Here is a 20,294-nt window from a genome sequence, read left to right on the forward strand (position 1 = left end):
TCAAATGGACTCCAAACTGGGAAACCCCATCGGCAAAAGCAGAGCTTACTCCCCTCGCGATGTCTCCCAGGAGCACTCGGACCACCAACTCTGTATGATTCTCTTAGGACGAGTATCTTCGTCTTTGACACCCCCCCCCTCTGTTAACTTTTTATGAAGGCAGAGTTTATCAACTTGTGTTAGTGCATGATGCTAACTGCTGGAAGCCCAAGAACAGGAAGTGATAGAGTCTTTCCAGATAACCGATGTAAAATAACCTTTGACCAGCAGGGAAAAGAGATTCATCCCCTAGAAAAGATGACCTCAGAGGTTCGTCTCACTGCCCCTGTAGGACACAACGTAATTTCGCATCTAACTTAGCAATCTTTACTCAAGCTTTTTTCTCTTTCAGTCATTTATAAACACTTTGCTCTTTCACCATTCTCTTTGAGTCAGCCTTACCATCTTGCATATGCCCTCATTAATGAGTTAAATAAAGCTTTGATGCGTGCTCCCTTTATGTTTATATGAGAGTCCAGAAATCTGTCTGCTGGCATCAGCCCTGCCACTCCCACCCACGTCATACTTCACTTAACCTCCTCCTTGACTTCTGGCTTCCTAGTTTTTATTTTTTAATAAATCATGGTTTCTGTAACATTGAATGGTATGCAGGAAATGAAAGCAATTGGAAAACTATCACTATACACAGATACATATGTTGAATCAGGATGAATGATCAGATTCTAAGTGTGAAGCCCAGGATGTTCCCGGCCTGAGGGAGTGGAGCCCCCAAATCCCGTGCCAGGGTCTGGTGCCCACCTCACCAGCAGGCCTGGCTGCAAGCATCTGGGACCACTCAGGGACAAGGTAACGTAGGGCAGTGAGAGAACAAAGGTCTCCAGCCAGGTGGACCTAGCTTCAACCCTCAACCCCTGCCTCTTCTGGGTCTCTCACGCCTCTTTCTTTATCTACAAAACTAAAGTGGTTATGAATAGTCAATGGACCAATGTGTAAAGAACCTTGTCATGCCCATCACATACTAGGTCTTCTATCAATGTCACTTCTTTCCTTCCCTCTGAATCCACAGTGCTCCCCATGACCAATACCGAATCCATCCTTTAAGGTGGACACGGTCACTCTGGATACCGAGCGTCTATGAGCACTTGAAGCAGAGGAGGAAAGCTATGCTACTGGGTTGGCATTAGCTAGCGTGCAGTGAAGAAGATCACAGTTTTAAATGGTCCACATCTGCCCTCAGCGGGCTGGGAGGCACACCTCTCTAGAGGCATCTCTTCTGGAAGACTCAACAGGATGATGTCCCCGGTCTCTTGAGTCCTAACACCCCCCACAGCAAGGCCAACTAGCCACAGGTGGGTTCTGACAGCCCATGAGAGCCCTGCACCCGCCCGCCTGGCACACGTACCTCTCCCACCACCTCTATGATGTCGCCGACTTTCAGCTCAAGCTCATCATCGTTCTGCGGCAGGTAGCTGAATGCTACCTGGCACCGACGCCTCCGTCGCTCGCCTGCACGGGAAAAGGAAAACATTCAGATCCAGCTCTGGTCTCAAAAATCGATTTTAAAGAGAGGCATCCTAGGCATGCAGGCAAATTAAGCTGACTTGTCTCAAATATGCTCTCTGGGACATGGCTAGAGGCATGGCAGCTCTGGTCTCTGGGAGAGAGGCAGGAGAAAGCAGAGCAATGCTGCTTGGTCTTTGAAAAGCTGCTGGGTCAGAAAGGCATGGATATGAGAAACCAATCTGGTGGTGCAGAAGGCAAAAGCCCACCCCGAAGCGCTGGAGCACAGTGTTGCCTTAAACGGTTTTCCATGGACAGGGCTTTGTATTTGCTGCTGGTGACTTTTAATGAAAGCTGATGTGATACAGTGGAGGGAAAAGAATGGTCTGCTTCTAATGCTAGCGAGGCAGAGGAAATTCTTCCCAAATGTGCAAAGGAAAAGATAAAGTATTCTGGCCTTTCTCTCACTAATCATCACCCTTTTAACATGCTGGAACTCAGGCTGATAAGCAAAGGCTGATTAGATTTCAGCCTACTCTTGGTACCATTCCAAATGCCCCACAGGGGATCAGCAAATCCACTTCGGTCCTCTTCTCTCTGTCCCAGGGGAGCCATTAGCAGGATCCCTGGCTGCTTACACAGAACCAATCCAGGAACATCAAGAGAAAAGCCAGGGCCACACTTTGCTTGACTGAAGGACACTCAAAGTCACAGCATCTCACTCCCCCAGTGTGGCCCCACTGGGAGGTCCTGGTTCAAAGCTGTTCAAATCCGGATGCAACTATCCACGCCACAGACATGCACTGTGGGGAGACAGAACATGCATATGGTGTGTGTGATGGGGCTTAAGGGGCAGAGACGGACAGCAGAGGAGGCCCAAGCTGCAAAGACGTGGACCGGAGAGGGGGACTGAGACCAGCATTGCTCAGAAGCTTATCGCTCAAGGCTGACCACCTCACCTCATTCCTTCCTGCTGCCACATGGCCTCGAACACCACAGGGATCAACGACTTCAAGGCCATACATTTAGAAGTGCTTACATTATTTTTGGGCACTGTTTACAGGGACTCCTTTCCTTTTCTAATCTTCCCTGAAACAGCCAGTTCCCACAGGAGTGACCACTGGCCACACTGAGACCCCCATGCAGTGTGATGTCATACAGAGGGGAGGCCTTGGCTACATCTGATGTGCTGATTGATATTTATCCCAAGCCAGTGGCCTAGTTTTCTCTGTTCCATTTTTTTTCTGCCTGAACCTCACGAGGGAAGAACAGAACTGAACAAAGGGAAGAGGGCAGAAGTTGAGCACCAGCATGTCACCTAGCCACGACTTTGGTGGTGACACGAAAATACTTCACCCCCTTGTGAGAAACCACAAGCTGCCTGGCCTCCATAAGAACCAATATGCGGCTCTCAAACTGGTTCCCAGGTGCCAAGTACACTGTCTGTGGACAGTGGAGGGCAGCACCAGCTCTCCTAGGAACAGAGAGCTCACCCAAATGGCTCTTCCCAGGCGGGAAGTTCACAAGAGTCGTCTCGAGGACAAAGAACTCCACTGCTGTGACTCCCTTGATGGAGCAGTGGTTAGGAATCTATCTGCTTGCCAATGCAGGGGACACAGGTTCGATCCCTGGTCTGGGAAGATCCCACATGCTGCAGAGCAACTAAGCTCATACACCGCAACTACTGAGCCTGTGCTCTAGAGCCCATGCGCCACAACAGGAGAACCCACCACAATGAGAAGCCCGCGCATCGCAACTAGACAGTAGCTCCTGCTCGCCGCAACTAGCAAAAAGCCCATGCGGCAACGAAAAGCCAGCACAGCCAGAAATAAATCGAATTAAACAGTTTAAAAAAGAACTCCACTGCTTCCCCTGGCTTCCAGCACAAAGGAAGGAGATCAAGCCCTCCAGAATAAAGGGTACAGATTTTCATTCGAGCCACGAGTCCAGATGACCCAGCGGTCATGGCATTACCTCCTACTCCCTGCGCCTCTGCTGCCCCATCTACACCTCGTAAGGTGAGCTTCTACAATCTTTAAGAGCTATGCTTGCTCACGTTACGTTCAAAACAAACTCTGCAGACAGAAAATTGAGCATGCAACAAGTAAATATGACAAATGTCTGACACCTCACACTCATAACCACAGAGGTCACCTAAGTTCTGACCAAAATGACTTTGAAATAACATCTGAATACCTATTGCTAGCTGAAGTCATAAAACTCAGTTATATGTAAATTCGTACCCTCATAGAATCCTTTGTAAAATGTAGCATCTAACCCAATGCTACATAAAGGGCAAAGGAGAGACAAGACTAACCCAGCAATCAGGACCTAGAACAGAATAGTATTTCTCTAGAAGCAAATGTTTCCATCGGACATCTGTAGAGCCCTGCCTGGAATCAGAAAGAAAAGCACACTAACTAATCTCTCTCTGCCAGGCTACTCAATATTTCTTAAAAGCTTCTAAGGTTATTCAACTGGTGGCACAAAGATCTATAAAGCACACTGCCAACACACAAGACCAAGAAAAGTGAGCCTGAAACAACGACCCCCTCGGACACTGGGATTGTTTCTGATCTTTTCTAAAGCACTTCTGCCACCCATCACCCTAACTCACCCTACCAATCGCAGCAGTGAAAAAGAAAAGAGCCAGAATGAGCAACCATCTTGGAAATGAAGCAGCTGGGGCTCAGTGACTTACCCAAGGTCACCAAGCTAGCAAGTGGCAGTGTCTCCCTGCCCTGAGTTCAGAGTTCTCGCTCTAATGCTGGATGAACCAATTCAGGTCACATCTCGGCTCAAGTTCCCTGCAATCTGTACTTAACTGCTTCCCACAACATTGCATAACACAGCCTGAGGGCTTCTCCACAGCTTTCTCATTACAGATAACTCCTCATTCCTCAACCTCTGCAAATTACTGTTTCAATCTTGTTCGCCAGTTCCACCCAACCTAAAACTCAGCTCGGGGGGAACATCTGACATTCGGAGGCACTGTATCTCAGTGGCTTCTGCCCATATCAAATTAAAGGAAATTTAAGAATGTCATTTGCCATGTTTTCCTTTCCCTGGCATTTCACTGATGTTCACTAGTTGGTCTTGACCTTCCTCAAAGAGGTATGCAGACAACAATGTCATCTCCTTTTAATAGCTAGTAGAAACTGGAGGGGAAATAATGTATGACTTGCCCAAGGCTGTCGTTTGGAGTCCTTTCATTCAAGTTACCACCTCCACACTCACAGCCTGGTCCACAGGCAAGTTTTAATACACTTCTACTGCATGTGTGTTTTTTAACTCTTTATACATAACTGAAAGTAATGAACACAAGTTTTATGAACATAAAAGCAAAGGTACGGGGGCACACAGCTTACTAAAAAATTATGACTAAGGCAGACTTCACAAGGCATACTTGACATGTCTCTACTTTACTGCCATATCATATGATGGCCACAAAATCCAAATGCATGAACAGGCACTCTTTTAGAGGAACACAGGCAAACACAGGTAGCAAGGCAGGTACCCTCAACTCCCTCATTAGATCTCATAACCACCTTCCATTCATGACCAGCTTTGCTTAATAAAATAGTAAAAGCTAACATTTATTGAGTACTTACTGTGTGCCAGAGACTACTAAGCAATTCATACGCATTAGCCCATTTAATCCTCTCACTGAACCTTGAGGGTACATCCTGAACCTTCCCTTTTACAGACAAGGAGACCAAGGAGGCACACAGAGACTATTTTACCAGAGGTCTCACAGCTAGAAAGTGCTAGAAGGGCCTGGGATTTTGAATCAGGATATGCAACTCCAGAGACTGCCTCCCCTGTCTGACTGTTCTTAAGAAGAATTCCCGTCCATGAGTCTTGAGATTGCAGAAAGGACTCACTGGACTAACATGGTACATGGTTAAGATGTGAAACCAGGAAGTGACAAACCATGAATCAGAAGCATTTCCTTACAGCTGCTGAGAACTGGGGCCCATATTTTAATGAAACAAAACTGGTTGGATGGGGAGGAAATGTCATATATTCACATTCTCTAAAAAGGAAATAGAAACTACAAAAGGTGCCAAGACCAAGTGTCAGAAACAGCACACACATCTATATTTTAGGGCTTTCCGGGGTCTTATGACATGAGAAAACTTTACTAGGTCAGTTCATTCAATGACCACAAAAATATAACAACAAATAGTGCAGTGGTTGAAAAAAGCCTTTGGGTCAACTGAAAACTTTCAATACTCATACAGCCTGTTTTTTTTTTTTTTAATATGCCACATTCTCCTTGACAGAACAAGAGTAAAACTACGAGGGTTTAAATCACTTGATATTTTCAAGAAATTCACTAACTTAATCAAGGGAATCCTCACCACATGCCTAGAGAATGCAGCAGTATCCTGACACTGTTTTACAAAAGAGACAACATTTATAAAATCAAAGAGAAACATCATAAGAAGCCTCTAATTCTTAGGGTCACTTCTGGCATTTTCTCCAGATAAGGCCTGGGGTCCACCTGTATCAAAACTTTGGCATGCAGGGCAGACCAACAGAACTGTACTCTCTGAGGCTGAGTCCAAGGGCTTGCATTTAAACCTGACTCTGCAAGTGACACTGCCCACGAAAATGTAAACCTCAACAATGCATCACAGCCACCAATTATAGGTGACCAAAGGAAAATACCTTGTGGGACCAAACACTCTCCCTGTGGAGGATGCTAAGCAGTAGTCCCAATCTTGGCCGTCCCCTGAAACCGCCTGTTTCATAGTTACAAGTTTTATGAAATTTCCCATAACTTCCTAAACAACAGCCCCTAAGGAACTAGGTCTCCAGAGAAAAATGACTTCTTCCAGGGCTGGGGCAAAGAAAATACAAAGTAAGACTGGAATATGTGGCTATGACAAAATGAATGAAGCACTTGAAGCCTTGACGGGTAATTTCAAAAGGACACAAGGATGAGCTTCATGGGGCTTCTACTGGCCAAATATGGGACAATGACACCATTTACTGAAGAATTCATTCATTTCAAAAAAGCTCATGAGCCCATCATGATACATTCACTAGGTAGCTAGGTTCATAGCTAGACAGATGGGTAAGATTAGACAGGTAAGGATGGGCCATGAGGGCAAAGCTCTCCTTTACAAAAGAATGTCAACAAATACATGTAGAAATGACAGGAACTGACAATCACTATCTTATAACCATCATGGCAACAACTGATTCTGACAATAATCAATGGTCTCTATAACCACGGGGTGAAATCTTGTTGGGGATTAGGAGGATATCCCTGTAGCTCAGATGGTAAAGAATCTGCCTGCAATGCAGGAGACATAGGTTTGATCCCTGGGTCAGGAAGATCCTCTGGAGAAGGGACTGGCAATCTACTCCAGTATTCTTGCCTGGAGAATCCCACGGATAGAGGAACCTGACGGGCTACAGTTCGTGGGGTCGCAAAGAGTTGGACACGACTAGGTGACTAACCCACTAGAGAGTCTCAAGGTATCTCCCCCAAGATTCATTATGAAAGGAAATAGTCCCCACAGTATGGAGGAACCTGGAAGACAAGGTCTCAAAGTCCCTGTCATCAGCGATGGGACTAATTGACACCAGGTGCTGCCTCCTTACGTGATATGCTAAGAAGGGCTTAAGACTGCCTATAGAATGCTCCCGCCCAAAATGTTTAAATGAAATCTGACAGTGAAGAAACATGCAAATTCAAATCCTGTAAATCCAAAATGAGGGACAGTTGACAAAAGTGACCTGGTTTTTTTTTTTTTTAATCTTTTCAAATTCAATATCACATAAAACTTTTTTAAAGGGTTAGGGGACTGTTCTAGACTTTGAAACAGTAAAGAGATTTAACAACTAAATATAATGCAATTCTTAACTGGATTCAGGGTTTCTTTTAAAGGTTATAAAGGACATTATTAGAAGAAATGGGGAAGTTTGGATATGGACTAATAGTAGATAATAGCATTACATTAATGTTACATTCCCTGAGTGTTAATTCTACTGCAATTACATAGGAGGAAGTCCTTGTTCTGAAGTATCTAGAGATGAAGTGTCTTGATATTTGTAATGTACTTTCAAATTGTTTAAGGAAAAACTGAAGGATGTGCACATGTATGCATATACATTTACATATAGACAAATATGAATGCACACAGACATATAGTGAGAGAAAGAGAGAAAGCCAATGTGGCAATGTTAACAAAAGGTGAATCTAAATGGATGTTCACTGTACTATTGTTACAACTTTCCTTTACATTTGAAATTTTTCTAAATAAAATATTTAGGCGGAAAAGAAAAAAAAAAAAAAAAAGGATGCCTGGGCCCCAACCCTAGATTCTCTGAAGTCACTGGTCTGGGGTGCAGCCTGGGCATGTGAATTTCAGGAACTCCCCAGGTGATTCTAACATACAGCCAGGATCTAGAGACATCTAGACAGGTCAATTGTCAAAAAATAAATGGGGGGATTCCCTGGTGGTCCAGTGGATAAGAATCCACCTGTCAATGCAGGGGACACAGGTTCAATCTCTGGTCTGGGAAGACCCCACATGCACAGAGCAACTATGTCTACGCCCCGCAACTACTGGCCCTATGTTCTAGAGCTGGAAGCCACAACAAGAGAATGCACAATGAGAAGCCCACGCAATGAACAGTAGCCCGTGCTCGGCACAACTAGAGAAAAGCCCATGCAAAGCAATGAAGACCCTGGGCAACCGAAGAGAAACTATTTTAAAAAATCAGTGGGACTCTTCCAGACCATGCTCTTTAGGTCCTATATTCAGTTTCTCCCAAAAGGACCAAAAAAAATTGTACTTAGTTGGCAATGTCATCTAACACATAACCCAGGTGAACGCTGCTGTGCTGGGTTTCTATTTCACAGGCCTTTGGGACCGTTGTACTAAGCAGTTCCTAGCTCTGGAAATGTGCTCCTGGGGGCCGGGGGATGGAAAAGAAGGTAGTCTCTGCTATAATTAATTAGTGAACACTGCCAGGGTTGCAGCAATTCCCTAGGTTACTGAGCAGCATTCTGGATTCTTGAAGAAGCTGGTTTTTTATTCAGAAACATCAATTTATGCAAGGGGTCAGGTTTACTATTTTAGGACAGAAAAACAATACAAAGTGAAATAAATGAAAGTGGAAAATCACCCATTTTACTCAGGACACCCAGTGGATTCTGGATGCAAGGGAAGAGAAAACTGAATGACTGATTTTGTGGACCCAGCATCAAACCCTGTCCTGGAAAAATTCCCATGCATGCCCCTGTTTCCAGTGGAATGTAACTCAGAGGAAGAGAAGGCTACTTCAGCGGCTGATGGCATGCCAGGAGAAAAGGAACTCATGGGTCTTTCTTTACAAATGACTCTTGGCTGTGGCTGGACTGTCGCAGCGGAAATGTACAATATTTAATCAGCCAGCCCTGTTTGGTCCCTGGAGATGAGCCTGCTTGATCCTCAAAGGGATATGTATAATCAACATCTTTGCATGGCAGAAAACAGAAAATCCAATTGCCTACTCCTTCAAAGGCAAGGTTCATCCGAAAAGAGGTTAGAGCTAAGCCAGTGCTCATTTGCTCCCAAGTCTCACCAGAATGCAGGAGGGAAGTGCAGAACCAAGAGGGAACCAGTGAGTAGGGCCTCTGGGCCACAGAGACAGGGTTGGGAGGTGAAGTCAAAAGTCACATAAGGAAAATCAACTGCATCTTAGCAGAGATGAAGGAAATAAACACTGACTAGGTATCTGCTATGTGCCAAGAACCCTGCTAGGTGTGTCATATGTATCCCCTCAAGTCCTCACACCAACACTATGAGGATCAGGGTGCTGGCCCCATCTTGATGGATGGGCACAGAATGCCTGGATGACTGTACGAGACCCATGAGTAAAATAAGCTGTGGTCTGCAGGCCTCTTCTTCCACCGACCCCAGATAATACCAGGAAGGCAGATCAGGAGTGTACTTCTGGGGGACTTTGTACATCAAGCAAAGGATGAGAACTTTTATTTTGTGAGATCCTGCCCAGAGAAGTGACCAGAACGTGTGAGAAGGACAGTGATCTGGGAAGAAGTGCCTGGTACCAGGGGTATGCAGGACAGCTTGGGGGAAGGAGCCTAGAAGCAAACAGAGAGCCCAACAGAACACAAAGAGAGAAAGTCTGAAAAACACGCAGAATCAGATATGCAGGGAAGGAAAGGAAGGATGATACCACAGTATCATCATCAGGTGATATGTGTGTCTCTGTTGAACCCTCTGGAGGCCAATGACCCTTTCTTGTTCGTCTTTGATCTCCAGTACCTAGCTCAGTGTCTATTCAAGCAGACACACAATTCATTCTTAATGAATGAATGAACTAATGAACTAGTCCACATTCTGTCTGTGAGTCGTCAGTTTTGTGAACACAAATTCCCAGCACTGAAGCAGGATCAGAAAGGTAGAGGGAAGGAGTTAAAGACTCAACCTGATGTTAAGCAGGGCACCCACCAATGTGTGTTTAAAAGCCAATTCCAAAATGGTTAAGTTGGTATATTTTATGTTATGTACATTTTACCAATTTTTAAAAAAGCCAGTGGCATGGATGAGAAGATTCTGGTGACCCCTGTAGTCTTGCCACTGTGCTGAAGGTGTCTCACTCTCCACCAGTGTTGTAGTCTGAAGCATCTGTGATGTTAAACAGTGTCTGTGATAATCTGAACTGCTCTCTTCTTCCAAGTTTATGGTCAACTGTCAGTTATACCTAATGGGAGAACGGGACTAGATCCGAACAAGAAATGATGTATATTTGATTTTAAATGTAGTCCTCTTTAAGACAGGAAATACTTGTTTTCAGTAGGCAGAGATATATGTGTAAGCACGTCCAGGGCAGCATTGCTTCTAACATGTACAGAGACCCACACAGGAAACATCCTGAATGTCTTCTGTGAAGGAATAGCTCCATTAATCATGGTTTATCAAGGCCTTGGGAAATGCAGCAGCCAATTAAACCAGACAAGCAGCTCTACGTGTACTGATGTGCAATAGGTGCCCATTGTATATTAAAAGACCAAATTACATAATACCTATACGATCCCAACACTGCAAACACACACACACACAGACCACCACCTCCCTCCCTCCTTAACCCCCATCGTGGATTCCTTTATTTACTGCTATTACCCAGAACCTATCAAGAGTATGGACTCAACAAATGCTTATTAATCAATAAATGGATTCATTCACTCAACTGATATGTGAGAGCCTAATATAATTAAATGAGTGAGAGAAGGAGAGCGTGTGTGCATGAATACCGTTGTGTAGAAGATGGTATGGAAGGGGACACACACACTCTCTGCCATGAGGGTTCCTTCTCTATGCTCCCCTAAGAACTATTGCTTCTCTCTAACACTGCCTGCACCCACGGTATTTGCAATATCTTTGAGCATCAGTGTGTATGTTTTTCTCCATGCCTTCAGCTCTGACACCTCTCAGCTCTTTCATGCACACCTTTTTCAACAAATGCAACTCCTTTACCAACATCCATATGTGCCTCATGACGGTTCTGTGGATGCCATCTCATCATGAATGCCCACTCACCATCAACGTGTGAGTCCAGGTAGCAGGTATCTTGAAACAGGGGGAGGGACACAAATCCCTGATCTAGACCTTCCCTCAGGACTAAAATTTCAGAGTCTAATGCCCTGTTTAAAGAAGCCACTGAAAGCAGCCTTAAAGTTAGCCAATTAACGTATCATAAAACACACACACACACACACACACACAATCTGAGATTCTACTGCCAGCATAATACAGAAAGGGGCCATCCATTTCACAAGCTGAGCTTCTGCAAATAGAAGCTACACATGGGTATTTTCAATGTTAACACTGTCACCTGATATTTCCATAGAATTCATAAAATACATTAATAATACAGGTGCACAGGGCATGAAGAACTCCTCCAACCACAGTGGCCTCCACCTCAAACTGACTCATAAAAATAGTGTGAATTAGCTGTCCGAACCTAGACAGCATATTGAAAAGCAGAGACGCTACTCTGCCAACAAAGGTCCATCTAGTCAAGGCTATGGTTTTTCCAGTAGTCATGTATGGATGTGAGAGTTGGACTGTGAAGAAAGCTGAGTGCCGAAGAACTGATGCTTTTGAACAGTGGTGTTGGAGAAGACTCTTGAGAGTCCCTTGGACTGCAAGGAGATCCAACCAGTCCATTCTGAAGGAGATCAGCCCTGGGATTTCTTTGGAAGGAATGATGCTAAAGCTGAAACTCCAGTACTTTGGCCACCTCATGCGTAGAGTTGACTCATTGGAAAAGACTCTGATGCTGGGAGGGATTGGGGACAGGAGGAGAAGGGGATGACAGAGGATGAGATGGCTGGATGGCATCACTGACTCGATGGACATGAGTTTGAGTGAACTCCGGGAGATGGTGATGGACAGGGAGGCCTGGCGTGCTGTGATTCATGGGGTCTCAGAGTCGGACACGACTGAGCAACTGAACTGAACTGAAGGACACATGCAGCTCATGGACACATGGTTATCAACATAGCATTAAGGCACATTAGGAGAATCCTGGGCCTCATAATAGTGAAAAGACAGATAACCCAGTGGCCCCAGCATTGCAACCACATCGTGCAGCCCACTTGAGCTCCCAGCCTCAGTTTTCTCATGTATCACAATTGGAATGATGAGGGCAGACTTGCTTTACAGCAGGGCTTGCTGCCACGTGACTCCTGCCCTTTTTTCCCACTTCTTTTTACATTCAAGAATATGCTACAGGACACCTTTGTTCATTATTTATATCAGTTCAACCAAGTTTTTTTTTTTTTTTGGCCAACCTTTGCTTCCCATTAGAGTGAGATAAAGGAAACACAATGGCCAACAAACTCAGTGACATCTCTCAACATCCTTCTGGTTTTCCCCTTTCCTTAGGCTGGTACCAGGGCTTGATTTGGCCTTTCTGCATAGCCCCTTAATCTACGTGACCAGAACCACAGCAGACTGCACTGGGGGACATGGCTCCAAAGCACAGCTGGGGGAGGGAGCCTCGATGTTCAGAGGAGAAAATCTGCTACATAAAGCACACTGCTTTTCTCTGCTTTAGCAAAGCTGATTTGGGCAAAATGCCCAAAAGAACTCAACATATTTATAGAGTTTTGTTTGATCTACTTTTAAATGCTCCATGCAGAGTCATTCAAGTGAAATGAGAATACAGAATTTCAAAGGAAAAACTGAAGGGAAATTCTAAATATAAGTTATTTGTTGAGCATAAACAAGATTTCTCCTATCGAACACCCCCCCCCCAACAACATCTCTATTTTTAAAGGCCTTCTCAAACTTTGCTGCTGACAAATGGATCCATCCAACCCCTAACTTTTACGGTGAAGTGGGGAGGCAGAGAGGGAACAAGAAGAGGAGAGAGGGAGCGATGGGGAATATGAACTGCAACAAAGGTCTAGCAAACCCCAGAAACCTTCAACTGGGGTCCATCTCTCATGACTAGAGAATTTGTAGGGGAAAATACCCACCATGAACAAATCTAGTTTCCCAGTTCTCAAGATCAGTACCAAAAACACCAGCCCTGGGAGATTTAGATAATGACAGAAAATTCCATGTAACTTTCTCTTTAGGAAGAAGGGAAAAGATCTTCATTGCAGGTAATCAAAATGTTTATTAAATTCTGATTCATTTTTAATATAGTTTCTTTTCTCATCCCTATCAGAATAAATAGGGGGGAAGTGTAATTTTTTATAAATTTTCTTGATACAAATGGGGGTTTTCATTCTAATTCCTTCTTTTGTATCTAAAAGCAGAGATTCTTTTGTGTGTGTGTGTAATAAAGTTTTATTAAAGTATAAAAGAGATAGAGAAAGCTTCTGGCATAGGCATCAGAAGGGGGCAGAAAGAGTACCCCCTTGCTAGTGTTAGCAATGGAGTTATATACTCTCCATGAGATTCTTTTTTTTGATCGGAGTATAACTGCTTTACAATATTGCGTTGATTTCTGTTGTACAACAACGTGAATCAGCTATAAGTCTGCATACGTTCCCTCCCTCCTGAGCCTCGCTCCCACCCCTCGTGGTTGTCGCCGCTCCCTGTGCTCTACAGCAGCTTCCCACTAGCTGTAGTTTCCACGTGGCTGTGCACATATGTTAACCCCACTCTCCCAATTCATCTCCCCCTCCTGCACCCCACTCCCCACCGTGTCCACAGGTCCGTTCCCTGCGTCTTAAAGCAGAGATTCTTAACTGGCTTTGTGGACAGATTTCTGGGCATCTCAACATGGACCAGAAGAAACTTACGTCTTTATTTTCACTACTCTCTATCTGAAACCTGGTCTTTCTTTCCACTCTGCATACAGACAACAAGTTCACAGAGTAGCAGCATGTGTGGATTTTCTTGACTCACTATTATGTGGGATAGGTATTTTCAGTTCACATCATGGTCATTGCAGTGATCTTGACATATTATTGATAGTCATTCCTACTTCCAAATTATGAGCACCTCTAGGCCCACTGCTGGATCTTGCTGCTTAATACATCAATAAAGGAATATGTATTACTTAAGTTTTTGCAATATTTTGATACCTGTAAATGAGTATGGCTGGCTTCTTTTCTAATCCTATGGATTTTATTCATTTACAGACATTATTCTGAGAAGTGGTCCATTGGCTTCACCAGATTGGCAGAAACACTCCACAGCATTAAGAACCACTATTGCTGATTTCAAGTTTATGGTTTGCAAGGAAATTTCAAAGTGTGAAGGAGAATTATATATATAAAATAAATCAGTAAACATAGCATTTGGACTCTGCTTGTTGTAATGCTTCACACTGGGCAACTTGACAGGTCCTGACCCACGAGCGGCTGTATGGCAGTGTGCGGGTGGCTGCTGGCCAAGTGCCCTCTTATTACCCGGGTCAGTGGCTGGCAAGAGCCCTGGTCTGTCATCTGGCACCTTGGCTCAGCTGAGCTCAATGCCCATTGCTCCCTTCCACAAAGGCCAACACAACTAATTCCCAGGCTGACACCTGCCACCGCCTCAATGTCCCCCTCCAATTGGGCCCTGTGTTCCTCTCCCTCTGCAAACTAGTGAGAGTGCGGAAGGCATCACAAGGTCCCCCTGCCACCCCAGGATGAAGAGGTCACCTGGGCTTCTGTGCACCCACAGAGCTCCAGGTACACCTCTTCCTCCCACACCTCATCAGCTGCGCTGTCTTCTTTGAGTCTGTGTTTCCAGTGCCCTCTGGGCAGTCAGTGCACCAATATTTCATGAAGGGAGGGAAGTTTGTGCCAATGTCTACAAATGCACAGAATTTGCCCGGAGGGTCTGCCAGGCTTCCACCAAGGTCCCGTCCTTCTGGTATCACTGGAGGATGAAGGACTCTAAGGTCAGCAAGTCCAACAGACCAGAGGCATCTGACAAATTCTTAAAAACAAAATATTTAAAAATCAAGAAAACAGTGCTTCCACTTTTTAGGAAGTTATACTCCAGATAACTTACATGAAATGTACAAAGATACATGGATAATATTCAGTGCTCCATTATTCAGAAGAGTGGAAAACCAGAATCATACTAAACTTCCTTAATTCAGGGGACTGGAGGAACTTTCTTGGTGGTCCAGTAGTTAAGAATCCACCATGGGATGCAGTTGACGTGGGTTAGATCCCTGGTCAGGGAACTAAAATTCCCTATGCTACTAAGCCTGTGCACTGCAACAAAAGACCCCATGTGCTGCTACTAAGATCCAACACAGCCAACAATAAATAGCTAATAAATGAGAGGATGAGTTGGTCAAATTGAGGTTTACCTACAGGCAGACTACTCAACAGGAAGGGAAGTGAAGTGGCTCAGTCGTGTCCGACTCTTTGCAACCCCGTGGACTGTAGCCTACCAGGCCCCTCCATCCATGGGATTTTCCAGGCAAGAGTACCAGAGTGGGGTGCCATTTCCTCAACAGGGCACTGCCTTAAATGAACTGCTATGGCATGAGTTCCAAGATTCTCTTCAATCTAACATTATGAATCACAATACACTATAAACATGATGCCATCTGTATTTCTCAAAAATACCAGTACGTCTGTATCACTGTGTGCTGAGATTAAGTCATATCCTTCGAAATTGACACTTTTGTGGTCGAATCTCTGCAATTTCTTATGATTCATCCCAATAGATACGAGTGGAGATCTTCTGAGGAGATAACCACAAGCCAGGCCTCCTCTGGGGAAAATGAAGGAAGGAAGGGATTTTAAGCTACTTTTTGACTTTCATTACCATGATGTTCCCTTATTAATTTTTCACACAAAGCATGTATGCTTTGTATAATAAGTCTAACAAAGAAGACTTGGGGTGAATCTAAAAGAAAAGGTATAACCTAAATTTTAATAAAAGAGTAGAGAGGTCTAGACACCATAGCACAAAAGCTGCCTTAGAGAGCAGGTGATTTTGTGGTGATGAAAGAACAAAGCCCATGACTGGCTTCCTCTAGGGGCTACAAAGGGCTTTGTAGCCAAGGCCCCTCTGGAGGAGTGTCATTCAGAAAAGGATGGGTTTTTAGGCAAATGAGCAGTACAGATAAAGGGACTGGGCTACATGTATGGACAGGTTTTTAAGCAGAATTTTCCCCCTAAACAGTGTACTGATATACATAGTTATCTCTTCGTTTAAGGCAAATAAAAACTGTTCTCCCTTACTGAAGCAAGTCGTACTTTCCTTGGAAAAGTGGGAGAGTAGCAAAGGTGCATTAAAAAGATGGAATCTCACACTCTGACTTTTCCTTTTCCACATTAATCTGCACCCTTATTCCTCCCTCTGAGGGAGGGAGCAGAATGTTGTGAAAAGTGTAAATTTAGAAACTGTAAGTATAGAAAGGGTCCACCTAGAAATTTGGAGGCAAGAAAATGAATGTAGATTCTTTTGTGGAATAGAGAAAAGAAGACCAAGAGGTAGAGAAACAGAGAGAAATAAATGCACATGAATTCCTCCAACGACACTGATTTTTGTCCCCAGCACTTGCCTCAACACTTTAGTATCGTTCCCTTAATGGGCTTCATGATAAAGTTTTCCACATCATATACCTAAGGCAGTCTCTCTTGCAAGCTGAAACTTCCTAGAGGGAGCACGCATGCGCGCGCGCGCGCGCGCACGCACACAAACACATACACGATATGTAAATGAAGGGGCATGGCCATGTGCCAATAAAACATTATTTCCCAAACTAGGCAGCCCCAGATACGACCCATGGGTTGGGGTTTTCCAACCTCTGGTCTACATAAAGGGGAATTAAGTGTCCAAATCAGAGACCATGTATGATTTTTCTTTTAAGGATGAGCAGGAAACACTGCTAAAGTGGAATCTTCACCTTAGAAGCAACCCCCTTCTCAGACGCCTTCCCTGACAACTTCTGAGACAAGATTAGGTGTCCCCCTGGGCACTGCCATGGGACAGCACAGCACCCAAAGCAGGATACTCTCTTCATTCTGATCCCACTGACCATCTGCCCAGGACTCTTCAATTCTCAAATCCTAAACTCCTGTGAGCAGTCGCTGAGCTGGTCTCCTTGTGGATTATGACAGGCTAGCCCAGCTCTCAACAAGCCTTTAGTAATAATTTCAAAAGCACAGGAAAGAGCAAGAAATGAAGATGAGGATGAGGGAAAAAAGGAATTACAATATGTGTCTTTCTCTTTCTGACTTACTTCACTCTAGGTTCATCCATCTCATTAGGACTGACTCAAGTGCATTCTTTTTTATAGCTGAGTAATATTCCAGATCCAACCAGTCCATCCTAAAGGAGATCAGTCCTGGGTGTTCACTGGAAGGACTGATGCTAAAGCTGAAACTCCAATACTTTGGGCACCTCATGCGAAGAACTGACTCACTGGAAAAGACCCTGATGCTGGGAGGGATTGGGGGCAGGAGGAGAAAGGGACGACAGAGGATGAGATGGCAGGATGGCATCATCAACTTGATGGGCATGAGTTTGAGTGAACTCCACGAGTTAGTGATGGACAGGGAGGCCTGGCGTGCTGCGATTCATGGGGTTGCAAAGAGTTGGACACAACTGAGTGACTGAAGTGAACTGGACTGAACTGAATATTCCAGAGCTCTGTGACAGCCTAGAGGGGTGGGATGGGGTGGGAGGTGGAAGGGAGGTTAAAGAGGGAGGGGACACATGTACACTCATGGGTGACTCATGTTGATATATGGCAGAAACCAACACAATACTGTAAAGCAATTATCCTCCAATAAAATTTTTTTTAAAAGGAGTTGCAATGATCATGAAGTGCTGATGGGAAGAACTGAAGGCTGGGATGACACTGCCAATGAAAATGCAGAAGGAAGCAGGAGTGGGAGTGTGACAGGAGAATCTCTGGCTCAGCCACGTGGGCACAGCTGGGGACTCCACTGCAGACAACTGAACCTGGGCACAGGGCTGGCTGGGCAGCCCTAAGCCAGGGTGGCACAGAGAGACACAGAGACAGGCCTGCTCTGGCAATCCCAAGGAAGAGAAGCCACTGTCCTGCCCCCATGGGGTATAAGCAGGGCCGCCCACCACCCTATCTGCGGGCCATAGCACAAAGCCAACTCACTGGGAGGCAGGGCAGGAGGAGAAATAACCCGCAGCCCAAGGAGGCTGCCCTGCCTCTGGACCTCCTGTTGTACAAGAGAGACAATTCCTTACAACCTAAGCCAGGTGAAACCAGGGTGTCTGTGACTTGCAGCCGAGAGACCAGCAACCAGCCAGGGTGGCCAAGTTGAGGTGAGGGTGAGGGGAGAAGGAGGGAGGTCTGGCCCAGAGGTGAGGTCTGAGGGTTCGTGTGTCTTGTGGCAGTGGCTGAGCCTGGCAATGAGTAGCCAAAATCGAAGATACCTAAGACAGAACCATAAAAACTGGTTACACTGAAGAAGTTGGAGAAGATGCATTAGCAAAATATAACAGAGAAAGAGGCAGAGCAGAGGTGAGAGGGATAAAAACACAGAGGGCAAAATAGATGTTTTCAGAGAGGCAGTAATGCCAAGTGCTGTGGAGTCGGGCAGGGCAGCACGGAGGAGGCGGTTTCACAGACGAGTCCCAGCCCAGCCGACATCGCTCACTAGAAGTATAACCTTCCGCAGGTCGCAGAAAGTCTCTGAGCCTCAAGTCTGCCAACAGTCACACAAAAACGATGCTGCCTTCTTCAGGGTTGTGGAGAGGACTGCCAGGTGTTTCTACTACGCCATCACACAGAGCTGGGGGTGCTGACCACGTTTAGGCCCTACTCTTTCACCCCTCACATGACTGTCACATGGCTCTGGAGGGCCTCCCTTAAAGACAAAGTAGATCTCCCCACATGCTGTGACCTGTTTTAGGAAACAAAGTGACGTGTAGGTAGCAGCGTGCCAATCTGCAGCCCAGGCCTCAGGAGAACTCCGATGTTTCTACTCGCTCTGTTGCCCTCTACACTGCCATGTGAATATGCTCCCACGAGCTGCTGGAGCATGCGAGACACAGCACAGGACAGCTAGAGTCAAAGCAGACGCTAGCAGGCCTCCAGACACATGAGGCGAAGGAAAGCGTCAGTCACTCACTCAGTCCTGTCCAACACTTTGCAACCCCATGGGCTATAACCCACCAGGCTCCCGTGTCCATGGGATTCTCCAGGCAAGAATACTGGAGTGGGCAGCCATTTCCTTCTCTAGGGGATCTTCCCAATCCAGGGGTTGAACCTGGGTCTCTTGTATTGCCAGGCGGGTTCTTTACTGTCTGAGTCACCAGACACATGAGGAAGCCTGGTCAAAACCAGAAAAGCTATCTTGCTAGCTCCCAGTTAACCCCAGATTCAGAAGCAATAAACGCTTACTGTTGTTTGTCACTGAGGTTTTGTGGTTGTTCATTATGAAGCATGACTGCGGCCACTGGTAGGTGATACAATGCCTGGCACAGGGTAGGTCCTCAGAAATGGTTTAGAGCACACACTAAGAAGCCCTCCTGCAAGGCCATGAAGATGAGGCATCTCCCTCTCTGCAGCCCTTCTTGTCCTCCTGGGCACCCTGGTGGCTGGCACCCAGGGGGATGAAACCAGCGCCCCTGCCCGAGCCCGGCTCACTGCCTTCTGCCTGGAGCCTCCCTACCCAGGTCCCTGCAGGGATCTGCTCATTGGGTCCGTCTGCAATACCAGCTCCAGGCTCTGTAAGACCTGCACTTATGGCACGTGCAGAACAAGTTCCTGGATGAGGAGGACCACCTGAGTACCTGTGGTGGTCACCACAGGCCTCAGGAGAGCAATCGTGCTCCCCTGAGAGGCTGAAGTCCTGGGAGGCCCCGCATAGGGCTGGGCTGTGTGCTTCTGAAAGACGTGCGTCTCTGCCTCTGCTCCCTTCTCAAAGCCACCCTCCTCGGCAGAAGCCTGCCTCTCTCATGGCATCCTCACCCTCACGGCCCCTGCCACCATCACTGCACTACTTGGAAGGGGCAGTAATGAAATTTCTGATAGCCAGTTCTCAACATCAGTGGTGGCAAAGGTCTTTTCCCTAAAGAAGCCCCTTTCTCCACAGTGATGTTGTCTATTTATCTCTTTGTGCCTTCAACCTCGGGCCTTACATTTAATAAATTCGTTTTCTAATCAAACACACACACATACACACTCAGGAAAGATAAAGGCTGCAACTACACTGTATCATTCTATCCTGGTAAGTTAAGTGTTATTTCCCTTGACTGTTTGGCTGTATTCATCCAGTCACAAAGGGTAAAAGAAGTTTCTAGAAAGATTTCTTTTTAGAGGTTTTTCAGTTCAGTCGCTCAGTCGTGTCCGACTCTTTGCAACCCCATGGA

At 45.6% G+C, this 20,294-nt stretch overlaps 1 protein-coding gene across 1 annotated transcript in view; it reads right to left on the minus strand.

Annotated features, from left to right (window-relative positions):
- Window positions 1–1,402: 1,402 nt before the first annotated feature.
- The window catches only part of LOC108634838 (SH3 domain-containing kinase-binding protein 1-like), a gene marked incomplete at its 3' end in the record, with an annotated part of 37,700 nt that continues 18,808 nt past the window's right edge, over window positions 1,403–20,294 (minus strand). Inside the window, 1 exon segment of the mRNA XM_018045198.1 lies at window positions 1,403–1,506. Within this exon segment, the coding sequence (XP_017900687.1) occupies window positions 1,403–1,506 (104 nt within the window).

This window comes from Capra hircus, unplaced genomic scaffold, assembly GCF_001704415.2.
Source record: "Capra hircus breed San Clemente unplaced genomic scaffold, ASM170441v1, whole genome shotgun sequence".
Taxonomy (NCBI): domain Eukaryota; kingdom Metazoa; phylum Chordata; class Mammalia; order Artiodactyla; family Bovidae; genus Capra; species Capra hircus.